The 25,296-nt window shown below is 27.5% G+C and overlaps 1 protein-coding gene across 7 annotated transcripts in view; it reads left to right on the top strand.

The window, feature by feature from the left end:
* Positions 1-25,296, top strand: part of LOC126743390 (uncharacterized) — a 444,135-nt gene that overhangs the window by 353,141 nt on the left and 65,698 nt on the right. For 6 of the 7 annotated variants that reach the window (XR_007662855.1, XM_050450462.1, XM_050450459.1 and 3 more), the window contains 3 exons: positions 8,885-9,034; positions 19,288-19,406; positions 25,137-25,255. Coding sequence is in view for 6 of the 7 variants with exons in the window: in XM_050450462.1 (XP_050306419.1) it covers positions 8,885-9,034; positions 19,288-19,406; positions 25,137-25,255 (388 nt within the window). In the remaining variant the exon portion in view is untranslated. The remainder of the gene's footprint in view (positions 1-8,884; positions 9,035-19,287; positions 19,407-25,136; positions 25,256-25,296) is intronic. The other variant, XM_050450461.1, reaches the window with a different exon arrangement.

Genomic DNA, 25,296 nt, shown 5'->3' with positions numbered 1-25,296 from the left:
CTAAGATTTTTCACAAACCTAATCGATCAAAAAGAGGATTACTTAACGTAGTAGGTAACGCTGAAAATGGCTCTTCGGTACCCTTGACTCAGACGATGAAACCCGCTATAATAACTATTTCGATATGCTAACAAAAAATCAAGAAATTCTAAATAACAACTTTAATAAAGAACAATCAATTCTATCCTCTATCATACAAGAATTTACTAAAAATGTAGAAAAAATAAATACCAATCAAGCAATTATATTGGAAAAACTAAATTTACTTGAGAAAAATCAGTTAGATTTATCTAATGCCCTATATATGTCTTTAATATTAGACAATATAATGTTGCAATTAAACACTTTAAATTCCGTAATAAATAACATCGAAAACGCAATCTCATTCGCTCATGTAAATAAAATGCACAACTCTATACTCAATCCTAACCAACTTTTAAATTTAATAGAAAATATAAAAACAATATATGGTCCAAACCGAATACCTGAATTTAAAGAATTAGTAAACTTTTATAACTATTTATCTGTTCAAGTAATTATCAAAAATAGCTCAATTTTATTTTCAATACACACCCCGATTGTCTTTCCCAACCACTATATACTTTACAAACTCTACCCAATACCCATTGAAAACAAAACCATTCCCTCTTCCAATCCTTATATCCTACTTACAAACGATAACTACTGGACCACAGAAGAAGAATGCCCGCAGCTAGAAGACGTTTTCATCTGCAAGCAAACCACCCTCTCAAAAGACGAATATTGCCTCTTCCAACTGCTAACAACGTCAACCAATATATGCCCGTTAACCAATGTTAATTACCAAAAAAGTACCATTCAACGCCTAAATGGTAACGAAATTTTGGTCATTCCTGTGCAGATGACAATCGCCCGAGACAAATGTCAACAAGGACTCTACAAGATCTCTGAACCAAGTATTGTTACCCTATCTATGTGCCCCGTTGAGATAGATAACAAAACATACGAAAGCGAAAGAAAAGCAGCAACAACAATTCCAAATTAACCCTCGAGGAAATAAACTTGGATGAACTGAAGACAGCGCAGAAAATATTGTCGACAATCCAGTTACACCCTCTAGAGGCGCCCGAAAATTCCACGTACCCGTGGATCGCTCCAATCTCATCCATTGCCGCCCTCATATGCGGAATCCTGCTGTATATTGGATGGAAGAAATGGAAAAAGCCTGTTTCATCCCATAGAAGCCACCACTACGAGAACGACCCCTTCGACGGCCCGTCACAAGAAAGTCGAAAAAACGAGCAGCCATTGCAGCCCTTATTTTCCGATCTTAAGGAGGGAGGAGTTATGTGATGCAACCAGGCCAAGAACCTCAGTTGACCCCACACATAATTATTATTATTATAAATATTCCTGAATTAACAAAATAAGCATTTTAATATTATTAGGCTCCATAAAAATTGCATTATATAAAATCACTCATCTATTAATTTTCGACGAATAAAGTTGTAGTTAATCGATGGTCAAATTTGTGTAGAATTTATTTTGAATTAAATTTATTCCTTTTTTAAAAAGTAGATGTTCAATAATAATTCCATCACTCGTGTGACCTTTAAAATGGTTACTCAAAAATACAAAAAAAAAATAATTAATTTCACTTGTCTGGAAAATAAGCATTTTACGAAAACTTGATACTTTTTTGTGTATCTTTACACAATAAACTTATTTTTGAACTTCTTCCAGGCAGTTGAAATAATTTATTAATTTTTTTTCAGACAGTCAAAACTTTTTTCCATCCAATTGTTTGGAAAATAAATATTTTGATAAAACTTGATAGTTTTTAATAACTAGAAAGAATAGACCATGGCATACTTTCAATTGCTTTGAAAAAACATTTCAATTTTTTTAAATAAGCTTTAGACATTACCGAATGGTCTGGAAAAACCTTGTATATGGACGAAGTAAAAAATTCCACCAAAAACCAGGAAAAAAATGCCTGGAATAAAATGTAAAACAAACTTCAAATGCCTGGAATATATAACAAATTATCTTAAATATCTCAAAGGCATTAACTATGACTTCAATTACCTGGAAGCTATTAGAAGAAGCGATAAATCATGAAGGAATGTAAAATGGCTTCAAATTCCCAGATGATATATATATACACTCTTTAAATTGTCTGGATCAGTAAAATTTTACAACCCCCAATTAAACTTTATTTATTTGTTTATTTATCTCACGTTTCAGTGTATGCCGGGTCAACTTCGTGAGTTTCCCCGCTGTACATAAAGTTTCGCTTCTAATTAACACCGCGGTCACACGGTCCTTCCCTCCCCCCAAGAAGTTTCCAAATAAAAGTTTTCCTGGGGGCATAAAGAAAGAAACTCTCCGGTTAAACTGTTCCAGTTTAACTGCTGTTATTAGGGTTTTACGTGTATACTAGAGAGAGGGTTGCAATAAACTTTATTTGTCAAATATTTTTTAACTATCAGTTTCACGTGACAGTAAAATGAATAATAAAAGACTTTTTCTTCTCTTTACGGCTAAATCGATCCAAGTCCGGGATTTATTCGTATGGAAACTTTTATACCTTCAGGTGAAATAATAAAAACTTTTCTAGTTTTCCCCTCTACCCGGTTCGTAATCTCTTAATAAAATTTTCAATTTGTTTCCAATTTAAAGTTACGAAATGAAAAAATATTCGTTGGACAGACGAGAGGGTTCGATAGAAAAAAGTTTTAAAGATAGAGTGCAACTCGCCCCAGAGGGATTTCGATTTGATTATATTTTCATAGAAACTCGCCTGATGCTAGAGTTAGAGACTTTAAATAAATAACTTTTTTTGTTCGTAATTAATTCAATGTTATGCATTCTTTTAGGTTTTACCATCTTAGTCTGTAAGAAATGATTGTCACATCTCATTAAATTATGCATCGCAAGTTCTTTAAAAAGCATTAAAGTGCATGGCAAATTGGTGTTTCCGATTAAACGCAGCAAAGTTCTTTTGACTCGCGAACAAATAATTAACATTATAAGTTTAAATTGGAAACGAGTTGTAAATAGCATTAAATTAGATCGGTTATAGATAATGAGAAAAGTTATATTAGTCAAATCGTTATTATAATAAAAATGAAATAGGAGAATAAATCAACTCAACACCTGCTTTTCAGTTTCTGGAACGCGATGCAGTAAATCCTTTAGAAAGTTCGCTTTATAACCGCTGCTGCAACTTCTTCCCTTGCTTGTGCTTTTATATGGCGAAAAAGTTATATAATTACTTCGGGTGCATATTGCTTTCTTTATGACAGACCGTGCATTATGAATTTCAGATTGGATTTCTCATATTGCATGTTACCCTCGTTCGTTATTAAATTTCAAAGATATCTTTCCAAATTTATTAAAATTATTTTTGAATTAATATAAGTGGTTTTTCAAAGATCACCATATATCTGATTTTTTTTTAATGCAACCAGTATTAGATTGGACGTGACTAGTAAAGAATGCTGATACTTCCTTAATGATTGTTGGAACTAATTGAACCAAACGCAACATTTTAGTAAACACTCTTCTGAGTTTTGTGCTTTTTATTTATTGAAAATATCTTGTTCGATTAATTTGAACCATAAACGTTATTTGTAATGGCTTTTTTGAATATGATGCTTTTTACCTAATTGAAATATCCCTACTAGTTTTTAAGATATGGCATTTTGAATTGAGTGACTACACGTCTCTCTTGCTGAAAAATGGTAATATTTCGTCAAAAGATTGACTTAAATACTATTTGTAATGAACACTCTTTCTATTATCAGGCTTTTTGTTAAATGGAAAAATAATTGCGCATAATTTAATGATGATGATTGATCCAAAACAGGGAGCTCCAGATAATATTATAGAGCATTTTTTAAGGAATATTTTTGAAAAAATTGCGCGTTTTTCTAAATTGACCCCTTTAGAGGCTTAAACCCAAAAGTCCTGCATTATGACACTCTTCTCACCAATAATTTCCAAAGCATTTTAAAAATGTGCATAATTTAATTGGAGATGATGGTCATCTTAATAAAACAGCTTTAACTCACGTATTTGAGTTTCAATAAAAAATAGTTATTAAGTTTTTTATAGAGGCCTAAAGGTCCACTCCTAATATGAAATTTCAAAATAATTTTGCTGTGATGGTAATAATTTCTCTAGGATTGCTCTATCTTGTTTAATAGTGCTTTAATAAAAAAATTTTATAAAGCATTATAAAGTGAGCCAATATAATTTAATAGTAACTTTCATATGACCTTAATTTCCGAGTAGTTTTAGAAAAGTGAATAATTTTAACATTTTAATTTATTTTTATTTAATTAATTTTTTATTTATTTTTTTTATCTTGGGTCTTTGGTTGGTGAACAAAAAAGCTCGTTTAAAATAAAACGCCAATTTAGCATGGACTTAAATGCGAAAAAATATAGACATAATCGAATTTAATTTACATATTTTTAATTCAGTAGGACAGGTCCCTCTCAAAAAAAAAATACAAAAAAGCTCCTTTCTATAAATGTTTGTTTTACGCTTAAATAGACCCTCGTTGCAATTGGTAAACATTTGCCTGTTGGTATAATGTTGCGAAATATTCTGTTTATGTTGCGACATTTATTGGGGCTAACATGAGCGTTTATGCTATTAAAATTTACAAAAATCGATAAAAAATAAGTGGGAGTTCGTAGTAGAATTAATTAGTTGCTATTTGTTCGACCAGTCTTTAAAAGTTGCCAAAATTGATGGAGGTTCGTAGTAAAATCGAAGTGTTGTTGCTTATTCAACCGCTATTATCCCAGAATTTAAAAAATTCAATAAAAATAAGTAGGAGTTCGTAGTAGAACCCATTTGTTGCTGTTTATTTGACCGCTATTCTCCGAAAATTAAAAAATAAGTTAAATTACTTATTAGATAGTTAAAGGCAGGCGTCTATTTTGGATGTTTATGCCTGGAGGCTTTGAGTTTATATGAAGGAATCAATCGTATTAAGAACCCTTTAATAAAAATATGTTAAATTAATTGTAAATGCCTTTAAGACACAACTCTACTTCAAATCTCTTTATATAAAGTTCATCTCTTTCCAGGGACTTAATTTACTTTAAAGTGCTTTAAGTTATGCTTTATTAGGATACATATTTACTTAATTCCAGGAAGTTGAGTTACCAAAAGCTTATCCATATCATAATTACTTATAGAGAATTTCCTACAGGTGGCTTTAATTGAAGTATATATATTTTTGCCTTGTTCCAGGCAGTTGGATCCTAAAGTTCCCCATAGTACACTGAATTATTTCCTGACATATTTCTATTCTATCAAATTACGTCAACAACCTGGAAAATATAATAAAATACATAAAGTGCCTGGAAAATAATTAAAATTACGTCTTGGACTAAAATACAAAATTAAAACCGTCTTTAGATCCCTAAAAAACCTCAAAAAATTACCTTTGAAAATTAATGAGTTAGTAATTGAATTAATTTGTTTCTGCTTATTCGACCGTTGTACATTGAAAATTATATTTACTTTTTTTAGATCATGAGTATGCTGATAAACCACTAATAATTTTTCTAGAGACCCCTAGTTTCATTTTACATTTACACCTTTTTATAATCTAGTAGTATTGGAGACTTATGAGCCCCTACATGTTTTATTAGGTACTTCTACTTATACATTTTCCACTCATTCCATGCGACAAAGTACAACGAAACCCTATAATATTTTATTACAAACCTCTACATTGCCTGGTACGTACTCCTAAATACATTTCCTTGACGGCCCGATCTAATAGACAGTAAAAAATCGTACGTTCTAACGGTCTGAAACTCATTTTGTACATTTGTAGTACAGGGTTCAGTTACGTTTGATGGTCGGTTGAATATTTGGGGTAATTTAAAGGCTGGCCTTTTCCATGAATTTGACAACAAGAACCGTATCTATCTTAAAATATATGCCATGTTTTTCTATTTGAGTCGAATCATTGATCGAAGCTTAAATTCAGAATATTATCGGAAAAGAATAGGAATCAATAAAAAAATGCATAGGAGTTCGTAGTAGAACTAATTTGTTGCTGCTTATTCGACCAGTCTTTAAAAGTTGCAAAAATTTATGAAAGTTCGTAGTAAAATCCAGGTGTTGCTGCTTGTGGGATAGACGTCCATTGAAAAATACAAGTATTAAAAAAAAAAGATAAAGGTTTGGTGGTAAAACCAATTTGTTGCTGCTTGTTCGACCATCCTGTCTAATAAATTAAAAAAAATTATAAAAAATAAGTAGTGCTTCATAATATAGTCGAATTATTGCTTATTCGACCGTTGTATATTGAAAATTATATTTACATTTTTTAGATCTTAAGTATGCCGATAATCCACTAGTAATTTTTCTACAAACCCCTAGTTTCGTTTTACATTTATACCTTTTTATAATCAAATAGGTTTCAAGCATTCAAGACTTACGAGCCCCTACATATTTTACTAGGTACTCCTACTTTTTCCTTCGGAGCGTTTTATTTTTAAAGTTACAATTATGGACCTATAGTTATTTTGATAGATAATCCTATTTATACATTTTCCACAAAAATTCAACAAAACCCTATTGTACCTCTACATTCCACATTCTACGATTCTACGATGAAGTGAAAAATCCTACGTTCAAACTGTATGAAATTCATTTTGTACATTTGTAATTCAGGGTTCAGTTACGGTTGAGAATTTGTTGTAATTTAAATATCTATTACTTTACAATTTTGCTATTTCTACAAAAATAATTATAGGATGCTATGCTTTTCTATTTAGGTCCAGTAATTAATAAAAGCTTAAACTCAGAATATTATAGGAAAAGAATAAAAATCAATAAAAATGCATAGGGGTTCGTAGTAGAATCAATTTGTTGCTGCTTATTTGACCGCCCTTTCCAGAAATTGGAAAACCCATAAAAAATAACTAGGAGTTCATAGTGGAATCAATTTATATCTCCTTTTTCGACCGCAATTCTTTGAATAATTTTAAATCGCTGAATGAATTTAAAAAAAATACGTCAAATGCCTGGAAAGAGAAAAATATGACTGCTAAACATGGAAAATTATTTCATATATTTCGAATGCGTGAAAAATCATTTTATATTCCTGATAAAACATGTTTAATAGTTTTAAATGCCTAAATAACGCTCGACAATTACGTCGCAAGCCTGAAAAACATGAAAAATTATATGAAACTTAAAAAAAATTACACTGTTAGTCGGCAAATTTCCTTTGAAAATTTAAAAAAAAGGGAATTAACGGAAACATTAAAAAATCCATAAAAAATAAGTAGGATTTCATAAAATGTGAGAATTGTTGCTGCTTATTCGACCGCTGTTCATTGAAAATTATAAGATTCAACAAAAATGCATAGGGCTTCGTAGTAGAAACAATTTGTTGTTGCTTATTCGACCGCTGGTCTCCCAAAACTAAAAAATTTAAAAAAAATGAGTAGGGGTTCGTAGCACAATCAATTTGTTGCTGCATACTCGACCGCCGTTCTACAAAAAATGAAAAAATTAATAGGAGTTTGTAATATAGCGGAATTGTTGCTCCTTATTCGACCGCTGTTCATAGAAAATTACAAGAATCAACAAAAATGCATAGGGCTTCGTAGTAGAAAAAATTTGTTGTTGCTTATTCGACCGCTGGTCTCTCAAAACTAAAAAATTTTAAAAAAATTAGTAGGGGTTCGTACAAGAATCAATTTGTTGCTGCATATTCGACCGTCGTTCTACAAAAAATAAAGAAATCAATAGGAGGTTGTGATAGAGCGGAATTGTTGCTACTTATTCGACCGCTGTTCATAGAAAATCACAAGAATCACTAAAAATGCATAGGGCTTCGTAGTAGAATCAGTTTGTCGTTGCTTATTCAACCGCTGGTCTCCCAGAACTAAAAATTTTAAAAAAAATGAGTAGGGGTACGTAGCACAATCAATTTGTTGCTGCATACTCGACCGCCGTTCTAGAAAAAATGAAAAAATTAATAGGAGTTTGTAATATAGCGGAATTGTTGCTCCTTATTCGACCGCTGTTCATAGAAAATTACAAGAATCACTAAAAATGCATAGGGCTTCGTAGTAGAATCAGTTTCAGTTGCTTACTTGACCGCTGGTCTTCCAAAACTAATTTTTTTTAAAAAAATTAGTAGGGGTTCGTAAAAGAATCAATTTGTTGCTGCATATTCGACCGCCGTTCTACAAAAAAATAATAAAACTAATAGGAGTTTGTGATATAGCGCAATTGTTGCTGCTTATTCGACCACCGCTCTTTGACAACAAAAAATAACTAGGTTTATCCTGCGACAGCAACTTATAACTTCACCGGAAAACAATTTACAAGAAAAAAAACCGTAAAAACTAAATCGCGACTATACAAACTCCATCCAGACAACAATGAAGACTCGAACAACGGGCCCGTAGCCATAAATTCTCCCGAACTCCATTCCTGCTTACTCCAAAACTTACATTATAAAAGTAAAACGGGGTGGGGCAATAAATAACCGACAACAAGAACCATCTCCTCCTAATGTTATCCTAACACGCGTACCTGATGTTATTTACTTACCTCCGTCTTCCCTTCGCTGGGTAAGTCGAGATGCATTTTCCGAAATTTCCCCTGCAGCGAAACTTTTTATTTCCGTTTTCATTACCGGAAGTTTTAAATGTATAAATGGGAAATTTGACTATTGTTGTCTCGTTATATTTTGAGAAAGGGGGATGAATACGGGAGCCCCAGGGTAATTTAATTATCAGGATCAAATATGCTTGTTGAAAAGGCTTGAATGACATGGAGGGTTCTTGTCTTCACTTTTTTCTGATTTATTTATAAATTACTGTCTGAAAATAACTTTTTTTTTTAATTCCAGGTACAGACACTGTAACCGCTTCTTTCGACTTCTTCGACTCGTCCAGTGCCCACGATCTCACCCTATCACCCCAAACTCTTTCCAATACTACTGAGGCCTTAATTAATGACAATTCTAACAGTTTAGGACTACCCGCCGATAACGATACCGGTAAGTAACGTTTAAAAAACCCCATTTATCCGAAACTACTCGGGCATATTCGAAATATCTCCTTTCATATTATTTAAAAAACGTTCACGTCGATCCGGAAAGACGTTTCTCCATTTATTTAATGTCAATATTAAACTGAACCGTTTTTCAATCTTTGACGGAACGGAAATGCTTTTTGGATATTTTAATGGAGGAATATTTTAATGTTTTACTCTATTTAACCGGTAAATGGGATTTTATTTTAAATCCAGATTTCCCATAGGAATGTTCGTTTTTTACGTAGAAAAATCCGACTGGATACATTGAGACAGTCAGAAATGGGGCGAGACGTGTCTGGGGACATTCGCGCCCCTTCTTTCGTAAACTTTGGCCCTTTTTGCTGATACGGCGGAGAAGTTTTGTCAGGTTGACAGTAAAAAACAACAAAGTTCAATAAGAGGTTTTTTTTTGTTTTTATTTTATGCCCTCATTAGGGGAACAATATTTAAGTAAGAGTGATTGCTATTAAAAAAAAGTCAAAATTTCGACAATCAATAGAATTGTAACTAAGGAGGGAATTTAATGGAAGTAAGATATATAGGGGTTCGTAATAGGATCAATTTGTTGCTGTTTATTCAACCGGCCTTCGTTTTTTTTCTCTTAAAAATCCGTAAAGTAGAAGTGCTGAGCATAATCAAGTTGTTACTTATACTACAGCTTTTCTTTAAAAATTCAAAAATATTTAATTAATTTATTTTATTTAATTTTGATATAGTAGCGGCCTGAAATTCAACATTAAATTCTAATTTTATTTCTGGTTTTTCATTTAAGACTTAATGATTTATTTCAATTTAATTGCATATTGGAAATTTTGAAGTTTCTTTTATAATTTCAAGGATTTTTATTAAGATAAGAAAGATTTTTTTATAAATAATTATTAGTAGCCTTAGATTTAACCTCAAATAACCTTAAAATAAATTATGAATTAATCCTTGGATTTTTTTTTTCAAATAAAGATTCTTTTCCATTAAACTTGAAAACTGTTTTTTCAAATCAAAAAATTTTTCTTTTCGTTTTATAGGCGCTTTTAATTTTAAATATAAAAATTACCACTAAATCATTTTTCTATCCTTGGATTTTTTCTTAAAATATTTAAGATTTATTCTCAAATAATTGGATAATGACCTTAGATTGATATGCCTTAAATACCATAATTTTTATATCGCCTTTTTATCCTTGGATTCTTTACTTGAAATTATAATTTTTTTTAATATTAAATAACTCATTTTTTAATATAATACTTAACGGATTTTGTTTGATTGGATGATGGCCTTGAATTTAATATTAAAAAACATTTTAATTAAAAGATGTTTTGATTTTTTTGATTTTCTTTTTAAGTTCAATGATTTATTCGGGTATTTAAAAATTTGTTTAATATTGAGTTTCTTTCATAATATCAAGGATTTTTAATAAAATTAGACCGCTAATAGCTTCCGATTTAACCTTAAAATAAATTATGCCTTAATCCTTAGATTTTCCTTGGAAATAAATTCATTAAATAATGGCGATTATGACCTTAAAATTGAATCTTAAATAGCATAATAATTAGATCCTTGTGCTTGGTTTTTCAATGTCAATTTAAGGATTTTATAATTTTTCTTAAATAAAGGCCTTTAATTTTAAATTAATTAAAATCAGCAATAAAAGATTTTTTTTATTTTTGGATTTTTACTTAAAATATTTAAGGATTTATTTTCAGTTTATTGGATAATGGTCTTAAATTGAACCTTAAATAGCATTATTATTATACCGACTTTTTATCCTTGGATAATTCAAATTTAGATATTTTTTGTTTGAGTAAAATCATTAATTCAGTCATATTTTAATTCTTGGATTGTTTTTTTTATTAATTTTTTTCATTAAGTTCTGACTTGGAATTTAACGCAAAATGTTATATTTTTCTTAAATTTCTTCTAAAATTTTATACTGGATACTGGTAATTTAGAATTTTGTGGTTCATGAGAGTTTCATTTATAACATTAGGGATTTTTAATAAAATTAGATCGTTAATAGCAATGGATTTAACCTTAATATAAAGTATGCTTTAATCCTTGGAATTTCATTTAAAATTAATGAATTTATTCCAATTTATTGGATAATGGTTTAAAATTTAATATTAAATACCATAATTATTAGATCCTTGTCCTTGTCCTTGGTCTTTCAATTTCAATTTAAATATTTTATTTTTTTTCTTAAACAAAGGCCTTTAATTTTAAATTAATTAAAATCAGTATTAACTAATCTTTTTTATTCTTGGATTTTCACTTAAAATATTTAATGATTTATTTCCAATTTATTGGATAATGGTCTTAAATTGAACCTTAAATAGTATTTTTATTATGCCGGACTTTATCCTTGGATAATTCAAATTTAGATCATTTTTTCTTTGAGTAAAATCATTAATTCAGTCATATTTTAATTCTTGGGTAGTCTTTTTATTTATTTTTTTCATTAAGTTATGGCTTGGATTTTAACGCAGAATACTCTATTTTTCTTGGATTTTTTTGCCTTAAATTAATCCTTAGTCCTTGGATATCCTTGAAAAAAATTAAAATGCAATCCCATTAAATTGCAGATTTGCCTTGAATTTATTGGAGTTTCATTTATATTATCAAGTATTTTTTAATAAAATTAGAGCGTTAATAGCGTTCGATTTAACCTTAAAATAAATTTTGCTGTAATCCTTGGATTTTCATTTAAAATCAATTAATTTATCCTAATTCATTGGATAATGGCCTTAAAATTGAATTATAAATATCATAATAATTAGATCCTTGTCCTTGGTTTTTCAATTTCAATTTAAGGATTTCATTCTTTTTCTTAACCAAAGGCCTTCAATTTTAAATTAATTAAAATCAGTATTAAATCATCTTTTATATTCTTGGATTTTCACTTAAAATATTTAAGGATTTATGTCCAGTTTATTGGATAATGGTCTTAGATTAAACATTAAATAGCATTATTATTATACCGAATTTTATCCTTGGATAATTCAAATTTAGATATTTTTTCTTTGAGTAAAATCATTAATTCAGTCCTATATTAATTCTTGGATTGTCTTGTTAATTATTTTTCTCATTAAGTTGTGACTTGGATTTTAACCCAAAATACTGTATTTTTCTTGGATTTTTTTCCGTAAATTAATCCTTAGTCCTTGAATATCTCTGAAAAATAATTTAAATGCAATCCCATTAAATTGAAGATTTGCCTTGGATTTAGTCTTAAATTAAATTAAATAAACTTATTAATTAAATAACTATCTTAAATTAAATTATCAACATGTAATTTTTTAACCTTTTAAATAATTCAAGGATTTTTTGCCAATTTAACCACATAATAACCTTGAATTTAATATTGAAAAATATGGCCATTGGCATCAATTTATTATAAATTTTTTTCTATAAATCTAAGGATTCTTTCATAATATATAAGACGTCCTTTTATATTTTGGATTTTGTCTTTAAATTTAACGTTTTTTTTTTCATTTTATTAATTAAAATCAATATTAAACATCTCTGTACCTTTCCAATTTATGTAAAAATATTTAGAATTTTAAGGCCTATTTATCCTTGAATTTTCCCTCAAATCAAAGGACTTTTTCCCTTTTTTATGGACGTCAATTAAATTAAATTGAATCGTCTTTTCATCTTTATAAAGGCAATTTTTTCCCACATAAATTCGTCTAAATAATGGAAAAATTCTAAGTGCAAAAAAACAATTTTTAATAAGGGAAACCGTGGAAAATTTTATTTGCGAGTTTTCAGGGCTCAAATTCACATAAAAACCGGTTCGGATCATAATAAATTAACGAATTAACCGCTACGTGGACATATGTGTATCACTGGGGGTATAGATAAATCATATCTTATCTGAGCAGGTCCATTAGGTAAATGAATATGATTAATTAAATAAATGCATGTAATGAGTGTCGAGAATAACCAAAATGGGTACGCTCAACGTATTGATATAGTTAATTTAACTTTAATAAAGGATTTATTTAATTTTTTGATCTATACATCTATACATTTTTATTATGGCATGGAGCTGTTGCTGCTTGAAAGAAAGAAAACCACTTGCTCTTAATCGATATTTAATCCATTTATCAATCCCGATCTTTCGAATTTATGCACCAACAAAAAAAAAAATCTCTCAATTCGTCAAATAATCCAACGACGAAAATAGAAATCGAACAAAACCGAGGTACGTCTTCAGAATAAAAATAAGTCCGCGAGAGAACGTGGAAAAACTCCCAACAAAGATGCAACCGAGAGATTACAAACTTTTATTTGACCTGTCGAAAATGTCTTCCTCCTATGTTCGGCAGGAACGGAGATTTCTGCAGTTTTTCCTCCCTGCATTTTGCCCCCCCCCCTTGTACCCGTTTTAACGAAAAGCTTTTAAAATGTTTTTGTTTAGTTGCAGCAGACTCGTCCAGGTCGTATTGTATTTCCCGACTTCTGTCAGTAAGTTTTTTCCTCTTTAACGGATGCGATACAATATGCGAAGGGACGGAGGATTTTTGCTCGGGCAATCGTTGATATTGAGGGTTTTTTATCCGACATGGCTTCTATTATTTTTGTAATGGTTCTAAGGAAAATAAGAATTTTGTTACGTCTTGACCTTGTTCGTTTGTATCAGGGGATGGCGGTCAAATAAGCATCAACAGATTAATTCTGTTACGAGCTCCTATTTATTTTTTTTATTTTTTAAGGAAAATGGTTGACTAAGCAACGGCGTTTCGGTTATATTAGGTTCTACTTGTTTTGTATGGATTTTTTAGTTTTTGAAGTAAAGCGGTCGAATAAGCAGCAATAAGTTAATTTTATTATGAACTTCTATTAATTTTTTCAATTTTAAAGGAAAATGGTCTACTAAGCAACGGCGTTTCGGTTATATTAGGTTCTACCTATTTTGTATGGATTTTTCAGTTTTTGAAGTAAAGCGGTCGAATAAGCAGCAATAAATTAATTCTATACAAACTTCTATTTATTTTTTTTTAAGGAAAATGGTCGACTAAGCAACAGCATTACGGTTATATTAGGTTCTACTTATTTTCTATAGATTTTTTAGTTTTTGAAGCAAGGCGGTCGAATAAGCAGCAATAAATTAATGTTATTACGAACTCCTAGTTATTTTTTATAGATGCTTTAATTTTTCGATAAGGGCGGTTGAATAGGCAGCAACAAATTGATTATATAAGTCCTATTTATTTTTACGTATATTTCTTACGTCAGTGAGTATATTTGCAATTTGTATTTTTTTAATATTGCAAATTTTATTTCCCAACATAATTTCCGAAATGTTCACTTAATCATCCTGGTGATCATGTATGATGATCAGTGGCATCAAAAGTGTCAGATTCAACGTTTTCATATTTGCTTATGGACCACTTCGGAATCGTTCGAATTTATGGTCCTCGATAAAGTGATGGTTTCTGGAATAGATTTCCTGGACAAAAATTGATTTTTTCCCAAACAAGCTTAAACTCACCCAAACGCGTTTGAGGTGCTAATAACGACATATGGAATTTTGTATTTAATAGTTTGATATAGTCCAGAGTGTTTTTCGCTGTTTCTTCCTTACAAGTTTACTTGCTAATACTGGATAAATATGTCTTGGAGTTATTGACAAGTTTCTTCATGGATCGACAAACATTCAGATACTATTACAGGGTTCAGAAAAATCTGAATATTTTGAAAACCCATGCACCGATTTTTATGATTTTACTTTCGTATGAAAGCCAATGAGTTTCTTTATTAGAAATGTCTTCACGAGTTTTTTTGTAAATAAAACCGTTTAGGAGTTATTGAGGAGTTTTTCCAAGCATTGCCGAAAATCCAAGGATAATGAGACAATATAAGAATTATGCGGTTTGAGTTTCAATCGAAGACCATCATCCAGTGAATTGGAAGTAAATCCTTATATATTTTAAGAATTAATTTGAAATTAAAAATCCTTATCCAACAAAAAGAAATTTCGTAAATCATTAATTTAATGATAAAAAAGTGATATATTGATCATTTCTTGAGATCAATATGTAAAAATCCTTAAATGTTCCATAATTTTTCTTGGAATAATCGATCAATAATAATATTGGAGGCTAAATCCAAGGCCTGTATATAATTAAATAGAAACACATTTGATTTTTTTAAAGAATATCCAAGGATTAGTTTAAGAAAAAAGATATTTAGAAAATATCATAAAACAAGCAGAAAAAAAATTATTGCAATAAAAAAAATATTTTATTTTAATGTTAAATTGATGAAATGGAATTAATGGAAAAAGATTCTTTAATTTGTTTACATAATTTATTTATAAGATATATATACTATTAAGATTTTTAGGTTTAATCCTAGGCTACTAACGATCTAATTTTATTAAAAATCCTAGGAGTTTTAAAAGGAACCTAATTAAAGTATTATTTAATGATAAATTAAAGGCCGTTAAGAAATAAAAAATTAACTAATCACATGGAAAAAGAATTAAAAAGAAAATATAAGAATTAAAAACTTACTAATGTTATTTAAGATTTAATCCAAGGATGTCATTTAATTTTAAAAAATATTTATTTCTACGTAAAAAATCCAAGATTAGTTTTTAAAGATAAAGCTAAGTCCAATATCTAATAATTTTTAAAACACAATCCAAGGATAAAGGGATAGTTTGTGAATAACATTATTTAAAAATCCTCTGTATTTAAAGAAAGAATCCAAGAATAAAAAGACCGAAAATTAATTTTACTAATTAAAGTTGAATCTACGGCTATTATCCAATTAATTAGATGTAAGTCCTTACATATATTGAAAGGTAATCCAAGAATAGCAAAATTATTTAATGGTTATAGTAATTAATGTAATATAATAATGGTATTTATCCAAGAAATAGAAAAAAATCCGTAATTTGAAATTAAGAATCCAAGGACAAAAAGATTATTAATTAATGATGCTATTTAAGATTTAATTTAATCCAATAAATAAATCCTTACATATTTGAAACGAAATCCAAGAATAGAAACGATTTATTGGTGATATTAATTTATTTGAAATTAAAGGCTCTCATCCAATAAGATCATCGGGAAAAAAGGAGAAATTATTAGTTTAAAAAAAGTGGTTTTAAAAAGATTTGACAGTTTAATTAAACTTTAAATTTAATGGAAAATTTGATATTTAAACTTATTTTTTTTAAACTGCAAGGATTAAAATATAATTTGTTTGTGCGCTTGTTAGCGATCTGTGATGAAAAATAATTAAATTTTAAATTAAAAAATACAATTTAATGTTAAATTCCAGTTACTATAAGAAGATTAAAACATGACTGAATTATTAAAGTTATTTAGCAACAAATTTAATTTAAAAAAATATTTTTTCAGCAAAAAACTATAGAAGGCCTTTATTTTAAGTTAAATTCAAGCCTAATATCCAATAAATTTTAAGAAAATCCAAGGATTAAAAGATAACTTATGAAGATGTTATTATGATGATATACACGTTTAAAGAGGGGATCCACGAATAAAGAGATGATTTAATATTTATCTTAATATAAAAAAATGATACTTAGGGCTAAATCTAAGGATAATGTATAATAAAATAAGAACCCATTTGAGTTTTTAAGGAAATCCAAGGATAAAGGACGAATTTATGGAAAACGAAATGGAACTCAGAAATATCATAGAATGATCAAAAAAAAATTCTTGGATTAAAAAAAATATTTTATTTTAATGTTAAATTGATGAAATTTAATGAAAAAAAAATCTTTAATTTGTTTACATAATTTATTTATAAGATATATATATTATTAAGATTTTTAGGTTTAATCCTAGGCTACTAACGATCTAAGAACCTAATTAAAGTATTATTTAATATTAAATTAAAGGCCGTTAAAAAATAAAAAATTAACTAATTACATGGAATAAGAATTAAAAAGAAAATATAAGAATTAAAAACTTACTAATGTTATTTAAGATTTAATCCAAGGCTGTCATTTAATTTTAAAAAATATTTATTTCTATATAAAAAATCCAAGATTAGTTTTTAAAAATAACGCTAAGTCCAATATCCAATAATTTTTAAAACAAAATCCAAGGATAAAGGGATAGTTTGTGAATAACATTATTTAAAAATCCTCTGTATTTAAAGAAAGAATCCAAGAATAAAAAGACGGCAAATTAATTTTGCTAATTAAAGTTAAATCTACGGCTATTATCTAATTAATTGGATGTAAATCCTTACATGTGTTGAAAGGTAATCCAAGAATAACAAAATTATTTAATGGTAATATTAATTAATGTAATATAATAATGGTATTTATCCAAGAAATAGAAAAAAATCCGTAATTTGAAATTAAGAATCCAAGGACAAAAAGATTATTAATTAATGATGCTATTTAAGATTTAATTTAATCCAATAAATTGCTTACATATTTGAAACGAAATCCAAGAATAGAAACGATTTATTGGAGATATTAATTTATTTGAAGTTTAAGGCTCTTATCCATAAAGATCATCGGAAAAAAAAAGATATCAATAATTTAAAAAAAGTGATTTTAAAAAGATTCGACATCTATTTGACAATTTAATTAAACTTTAAATTTATGAAATTTAATAGAAAATTTGACTTTTTTTGAAAACTTTTTTTTTTAAATATAATTTATTTCTGAGTTTATTAGCGATCTCTGATAAAAAATCATTAAATTTTAAATTAAAAAATACAATTTAATGTTAAATTCCAGTTACTATAAGAAAATTAAAACATGACTGAATTATTAAAGTTATTAAGCAACAAATGTAATTAAAAAAAAATATATTTTCAGCAAAAACCTATAGAAGGCTTATATTTTATGTTAAATCCAAGCCTAATATTTAATAAATTTTAAGAAAATCCAAGGATTAAAAGATTACTTATGAAGATGTTATTATGATGGTATGCATGTTTCAAGAGGATAATGTACAATAAAATTGGAACTCATTTGAGTTTTTAATAAAATTCAAGGATAAAGGATAAATTTATGGAAAACGGAAAGGAATTTAGTAAGTCCTAAAATTATCAAAAAAAATAGAAAAATTCTTGGATTTAAAGAAAATTACCATAAAAATACCAAAAAATATAATTGAAAAATTTTTAATTTCAAAAGCGGTTTCAAAGATAAGCATAATTTATTCCTAGGGTTATTTAATGTTAAATCTAAGGTTATTAACAAGCATTTTAAAAGGAACTTCAAGACTTAAAAACGTTTAATTAATCAGTATCGTAATCCTAAAATTTCTTGAATTAAAAAAATTAGATATTGGTATAAAAAGACGACCTAGTTAGAAAATTAATTTAATGTTAAATTTATGAAATTTAACGGAAAGATTTTTTTTAATTACAAAAAAAATCCAAGGATTGATTTATTTATAAGGTTAAATCCAACGTTATTAATGATCAAATTTTATTTAAAACTCTTGGGATTTTAAAAGGAACTCTTTTAAAAAACGTTTAAATTTCCAGCATGCAATTAAATTAAAGAAAATCATTAAATTAAAAAAATATCCAAGAATTAAACACTGTTTAATTAAAATGTGATTTAATGTTACATTCAAGGCCCTTACTAAATAACAAATTAATTATATATATAACTAAAAGAAAATCCAAGAATTTAAAGTTTACTGATGGTATTTAAGAATAAATCCAAGGATGTTATTCAATTTAAAAATATTGAGTTTTTGGCAGAATATCGAAGAATGTTTATTTCTGAAGTTAAGTCAATACAATTAAAAGAAAATCCAAGACCAATTAAATTAAATATATCTTTAAAAATCGTAAAAATAATTGCCTAAATTTCCAGTTTTCCTTCTAATTTACTGGAAAAAAATCCTTTGATTTAATCTTGGTAGGTCATGTTATAATTCCGGAATTTTAAAATCTCGCATTTATCCTTGGATTTTTCCCCATCGACATCCCCGGGTTATTTTCCAATTTATCCTCGGAAAAACCTTCCAACAATTGAAAACGAAAAACTTTACATCGGTTTAGTTTACGACCGCACTAATTTTGTAATTACCGCAATCGATATGGTACGAAATTGGTTTCGAATCTGCCCACGGATCACTGTTTAAACTTTCCGTTTTGCGTTTCGCGACGGATTACTGACCGGATTAAATTGGGGAGGGAACGTTGCAGGAAATTCTACATTTAGGTTTAATCTTTTTTTTTCTGTCTCTTTTTGACTCATTACAGTATCGACAACAACAAAAGACGACGAGAAACCGTCGGGCAGCTACACGCCGGAACCGAAAGGAAAACGGGCCAAAACCAAACCGACTTCCCCTAATAGACAAGGACCTCAGCAATGTACGGTAAGTTGACTTAAATTAAGTTTAAATAATCTTTTTTTTGTATTTTAATATTATTTTTTGTTTCTTCCTTTTTTTTTCCTTCTGTAATTTATTACACTTATCTCTTCGCTTTTCTTCTGCTGTCTCACGTTTTAGGCATTTTTCTTTTATATTTTCATGATAACCTCTTTTCTTTAGACTTTTTCGTAAAATGTAAGGACTACTTCGATAACAGTCTTGGATTTACCCTTAAATAAGTCCATTAAAAAATCGTTTTCTACTTTTTAATTTAACCTTAAATAAATGTAATTTTTGGATTTTTTCTAATTTTTTTCCCTAATAACTTTTTTTTTATTTGGCTTTTTTAAATTAAACTTTCTTTTAAATATATTCTTAGATAATAACTTTGGGTTTAATCTTGAATACCAGCATCCATGGATAATAACCATCCTTGGATTTTTTTAATTCCAAGAATCCACGTTAAATTTTTATTAAATTTAAATTTTTTAATTTTTTGTATATACATATACATTGGATTCCCTTGTAAAATTTATTCAAAAGTCACGTTTTTATTCTTGGATTTTTAAATTGGATTGCACTTAAAGAATATGAATAACTTAAAAAGAATGATTTACCTTTAAAGATCTTTTCCCACTTATTTGAATATAAATCTTGAATTTAATTAATAAATAATATCATCAATATTTTTTTTTAATTTAATTAAATAATAATGTCCTTGGATTTTAAATAAAATAAACTCGCTTAAATAAGAGAAAATTCATGGGTTTTGTTTTTTAATTCAAGGATTTCTTACTTTATTTAATGATAACCTTGGATTTAATATTCAATCATGCCACATTAACGTTATCTTTGCATTAATTCGTTTTGAAACTTTCAAAGGAATTTTTTTGATTAATTAATTTTCTGGAAACTTTATATTGCATTTAATATTATTTAACTTTGGATTTGGATTAAAATTTTCGATATATTGTTAAATTTGTTAGATTACGATCTTTGGCTTAATTGCAAATGCCGATACCTACCATTAAATATTTTTTTAAATCCTTGGATTTTCTTTTAAAATTCTAGAGTTCTCATCAATTTATTGGATAATGACCTTGGATTTAACGTTAAATCGTCAATACATTTTTTGTCTTCATTTTTCACCTTTAAGATCAAGGTTTATTTAATTTTATCCATGATAACCTTGGATTTTATATAAAATAATAACAAATTTGGATCGTCTTTCTATAATTTTCTTTTATAAGATTTGCTTCTCCAAGGATTATTTCTATACACTTTAATAAAAAGCCTTGGATGCCTAATCTTAAATAATTATATCAATAGATCATTAGCTATCCTTGAATTTGTTTAAACTCCAAGAATTAAAATAAAACGAACATTAAAAATTAAATATTTATTAATTAATAATTTTCTGCTTGCTCTTAAAATCCAAGGATTATTTAAAGGTTATGTGGCTTTAATTTTTTTTTTAATTCAGACAGTTTTTTCCATTATTAGATCACGTTTTTATTCTTGGATCTTCTTTAGAAAACCAAGGATGGCTCATTAGATCACCTGTTGGATTTTCAGCATTCTGTTAAAATTTAAAGTTTTTTTTTCAAAAAGAATTTATTGGATTAACATTAAATTGCTTAAATAATAGAAAACTCTTTTTTAGGTTTTGTTTTCTAATTCAAGGATTTTTTACTTTGTTTAATGATAACATTGGATTTAATATTAAATCATGCCACATTAACGTTATATTTGCATTAATTCGTTTTGAAACTTTGAAAGGGATTTTTTCATTATTTAATTTCCTGGAAACTTTATATTGTACGAAATATTATTTAACCTTGGATTTGGATTAAAATTTTCGATATATTGGTAAATTTGTTGAATTATGATCTTTGGCTTAATTGATAATGCCCATACCTATCATTAAATATCTTTGCAATCCTTGGATTTTCTTTTAAAATTCTAGATTTCTCATCAATTTATTGGATAATTGGATTTAACAATAAATCATCAATATTTTTTTTTCTTCATTTTTCACCATTAAGATTAAGGTTTATTTCATTTTATCCATAATAACCTTGGATTTTATATGAAATAATAACAAATTTGGATCGTCTTTCTATAAATTCCTTTTATAAGATTTGCTTCTCCAAGGATTATTTCTATATACTTTAATAAAAAGCCTTGGATGCTTAATCTAAAATAACTATATCAATAGATCATTAGCCACCCTTGATTTTTTTTAAATTCCAAGAATTAAAATAAAACGAACATTAATAATTAAATATTTATTAATTAATAATTTTTTGCTTGCTCTTAAAATCCAAGGATTATTTAAAGGTTCTGTGGCTTTAATTTTTTTTTATTCAGGCAGTTTTTTCCATTATTAGGTCACGTTTTTATTCTTGGATCTTCTTTAGAAAACCAAGGATGGCTTGATGGCATTGGATTAAATTTAAAAAAAAATTTCACCTAATTTTTTAAATTTTTTTCCTAATAAATCTAGATTTAACACTCAATATTTTTTTTTTTAAATTTGGCCTTTTTTTATTGAACTTTCTTTTAAATATATACTTGGATAATATAATAACGTTGGACTTAATCTTGAGTACCATCATCAACGAATAATTATCCATCTTTGGAATGTTTTTTAAATTGCAACAATCGTTAAATAAATTTTTATTAAATTTTTTATCTTTTTTAGTTTTACGTTTTTCATTTAATTAAATAATAATGTCCTTGGATTCTAAATTAAATAAATTCTTTATAAAGTTCTTTTAAATATTTAATTTTTCGTGAAAATCCAAGGATTTTTTCTACTTGTTGCGATAGTAACTTGGATAACCCCAAATAACATCCTCATTGGATCGCCTGTTGGATTTTCAGCATTCTGTTAAAATTTAAGTTTTTAATATTGGATTAACATTAAATCGCTTAAATAAGAAAAAGTCTTGGGCTTTGTATTATTCACACTCAGTTTGACGATAACCTTGGATTTAAATTTAAATAATATTACATTCACGTTATCTTTGCATAATTTTTTTTTAATTTTTAAAAGGATTTTTTCAAACTGTTCAACTATCACTAAATATTGCCTAACCTTGGATTTTCATTAAAACTTCCGATATTTTTTGTTAAATTTGTTGAATTATAATGCTTTCAATCCCTGGATTTTCTTTTAAAATTATAGAGTTCTCACCAATTTATTGGATAACGGCCTTGGATTAAACATTAAATTATCGATCTTTTTTTTGCTGTTTTCACCGTTAAAATCAGGGATTATTAACTTTGATCCATGATAACCTTAGATTTAATAATAAATAATAACAAATTCAGATCGACTTTTTATAAATTTCTTCTAAAACTTTAAGGATTTTTTTAAATTTTTCTTTTCAATAGATTAGATTTTTTAGTTTAAAGGTTTTTTTATCATGACTTGATTTATCTTTAAATATTTTTTTTTATTAGGTTTCTTTTTTCATTTAAAATCCAAGAATTTTTTTTATGTATTTTAATAATAGTCTTGGATATGTAATTTTAAATACCATCATCTAACCTTGCAGTTTTGTAAATCAATCCAAGAATCACCATTAAATAAAAGTATAATTTTTTTCCTTATAGTTTCGTTTACGTTTTTATTCTTGGATCTTCTTTAAAAAACCAAGGATCCTTGACGACACTGGAGTGAACTTAATAATATATTTTAACTGTTTTTATCATTGTAGGTTCTTTAAAATTTCAAAAGTTTGTACCAACTTATTGGGTAAGGGCCTTGGATTGAACTTTGAATTATTAATATATTTCCTTTTTTTCATTAAATTTTAACTTTAAGATTAAGGATTTTTTTAAATAAATTGGCCTTGGATACGATCATCATTAAATATATTTTAATCCTTAATTAATTTAATTTAAAAGTTTTTGTTAATCTTCTTTAATATTGACTCTGAACATTACATTAAATTATTTTTTTATTGTATTTGTCCGTTTGTTTAAAAGATTTGCTTCTGAACTCCAAGGATTATTTCTATATCCTTTAATAATAACCTTGGATGCTTAATCTTAAATACCATCGTCAACAAATTATTAGCCATCCTTGATTTTTTTTTAATTCCATAAATTAATATTAACAATAAAAGATTTATTATTTTATAATTTTCTACTTGCAAAATTCATGCAGTTTTTACCGTTATTAGGTCACGATTTTATTCTTGGATCTCCTTTAGAAAACCAAGGATGCTTGATGGCATTGGATTAAACTTGAAAAAAAATTGTTGTTACTTATTTATTATTTAGGTAACAACCTTGAATTTAATTAATAAATAAAATCGTCAACAGAATTTATTAAACCTAATTAAATAATTTTGTTGAATTTTAAGTTAAATATTTTTTTATGAGGTCGTTTTGTTGCTATTGGATTTTTTTAAATCCAAGGTTTCATCCACCCCATGAAACTGTTTAATAATAAAGATTAGATCGTCTTTTGGATTTTAAGCATTACCTTGAAATTTAAAGTTTTCTTTATTATCCAATAAATTGGAAACCCTGGATTATTATTTAATCTTTTATATAAGAAAAAAAATCTTGGATTTTAAATTCAAGGATTTTTCACTCTGTTCGATGGTAATCTTGGATTAAATATTAAATTTAGGTTTTCTTTTTATAAATCTCTCTTAGGATCTTAAGGTTTTTTTCTGGAAAAAGGTTTGGGATTAAACCAGCATTAAATATTTTTTAACCATTAACCATCAATTCTTGGATAATTGCTCTTAATTTAATCATTAATAAAATAAAAGTACTAATTGTCTCTTGGATCTTCATCAAACTTTCCGATTTATTATTGTTAAATTTATTGGATTACAGCCTTTGATTTAATTGTAAATACCAATATTATTAAATAAATTTTTCAGTCCTTGGAAGCTCTTTTAAAATTCAAGAATTTTTTCCAATTTACTGGAAAATTGCCTTGGATTTAACTTTGAATTACTAATTAATTTTTTTTTGGATTTCTCCTTTAAAATCAAGGATTTTTTTACTTTGATCGTTGCTAACCATGGATTTAATATTGAATAATAGCAAATCAAGATTTAATCAATAATTTTTAAATTGATTATGAAATTTCGAATTAAATGTTGGGAATGTTTTTCTATTTTTTTTTGAGGTTAACCTTAGATTCAAGGGCATCAATTATATCATAATTTTTTTTTAAACTACTCGGATTTTTATTTAATCTAAATTACTGATTTTTCGTTAAATTTATTGAATTACAGTCTTTGATTTAATTTTTTATTCATTAAGTCTACTCTTCCATTTTTTTTAAATTCTTGCATTATTTATCGATTTATTATGTGGGTAATAACCATGAATTAAATTTTGCTTCTTTTTCTTCTTCTTCTCCTGCTCTTCCTTTTTCTCATTTTTCTCCATCTGTTCCTTCTTCTTCTCCTTCTTCATCTTCTTTATCTTCTCTATCTTCTCTATCTTTTCTATCTTCCTCATCTTCTTCATCTTCTTCATCTTCTTCATCTTCTTTATCTTCTTCATCTTCTTCATCCTCTTCATCTTCTTCATCTTCTTCGACTTTTTTACCTTCTTCACCTTCTTCTTTAATGCCATCCAAATCACCATTTCCCACGCAATTTCTTAAATTTAAAGTAAAAATTCATTAAAAACCAACTCACCAGTAGTGCCCTCGAACGATATCTTTTAAAGAATTATGCTCTTAACTTGTTGCAGGTGTGCTCCAAGGTATTCGGAAACGCATCAGCTCTGGCCAAACATAAGCTGACCCATAGCGACGAGCGCAAGTACATCTGCACCGTCTGCAACAAAGCGTTCAAACGTCAAGATCACTTGTAAGTCTCAAGTACTAATTCCGCTAATTCAAAATCCTCCA

Source organism: Anthonomus grandis, chromosome 12 (genome assembly GCF_022605725.1).
Source record: "Anthonomus grandis grandis chromosome 12, icAntGran1.3, whole genome shotgun sequence".
In the NCBI taxonomy this organism is placed as follows: domain Eukaryota; kingdom Metazoa; phylum Arthropoda; class Insecta; order Coleoptera; family Curculionidae; genus Anthonomus; species Anthonomus grandis.
The sequence above is the reverse complement of the archived record's forward strand: the minus strand, read 5'-3'. Positions and strand labels throughout refer to the sequence as shown.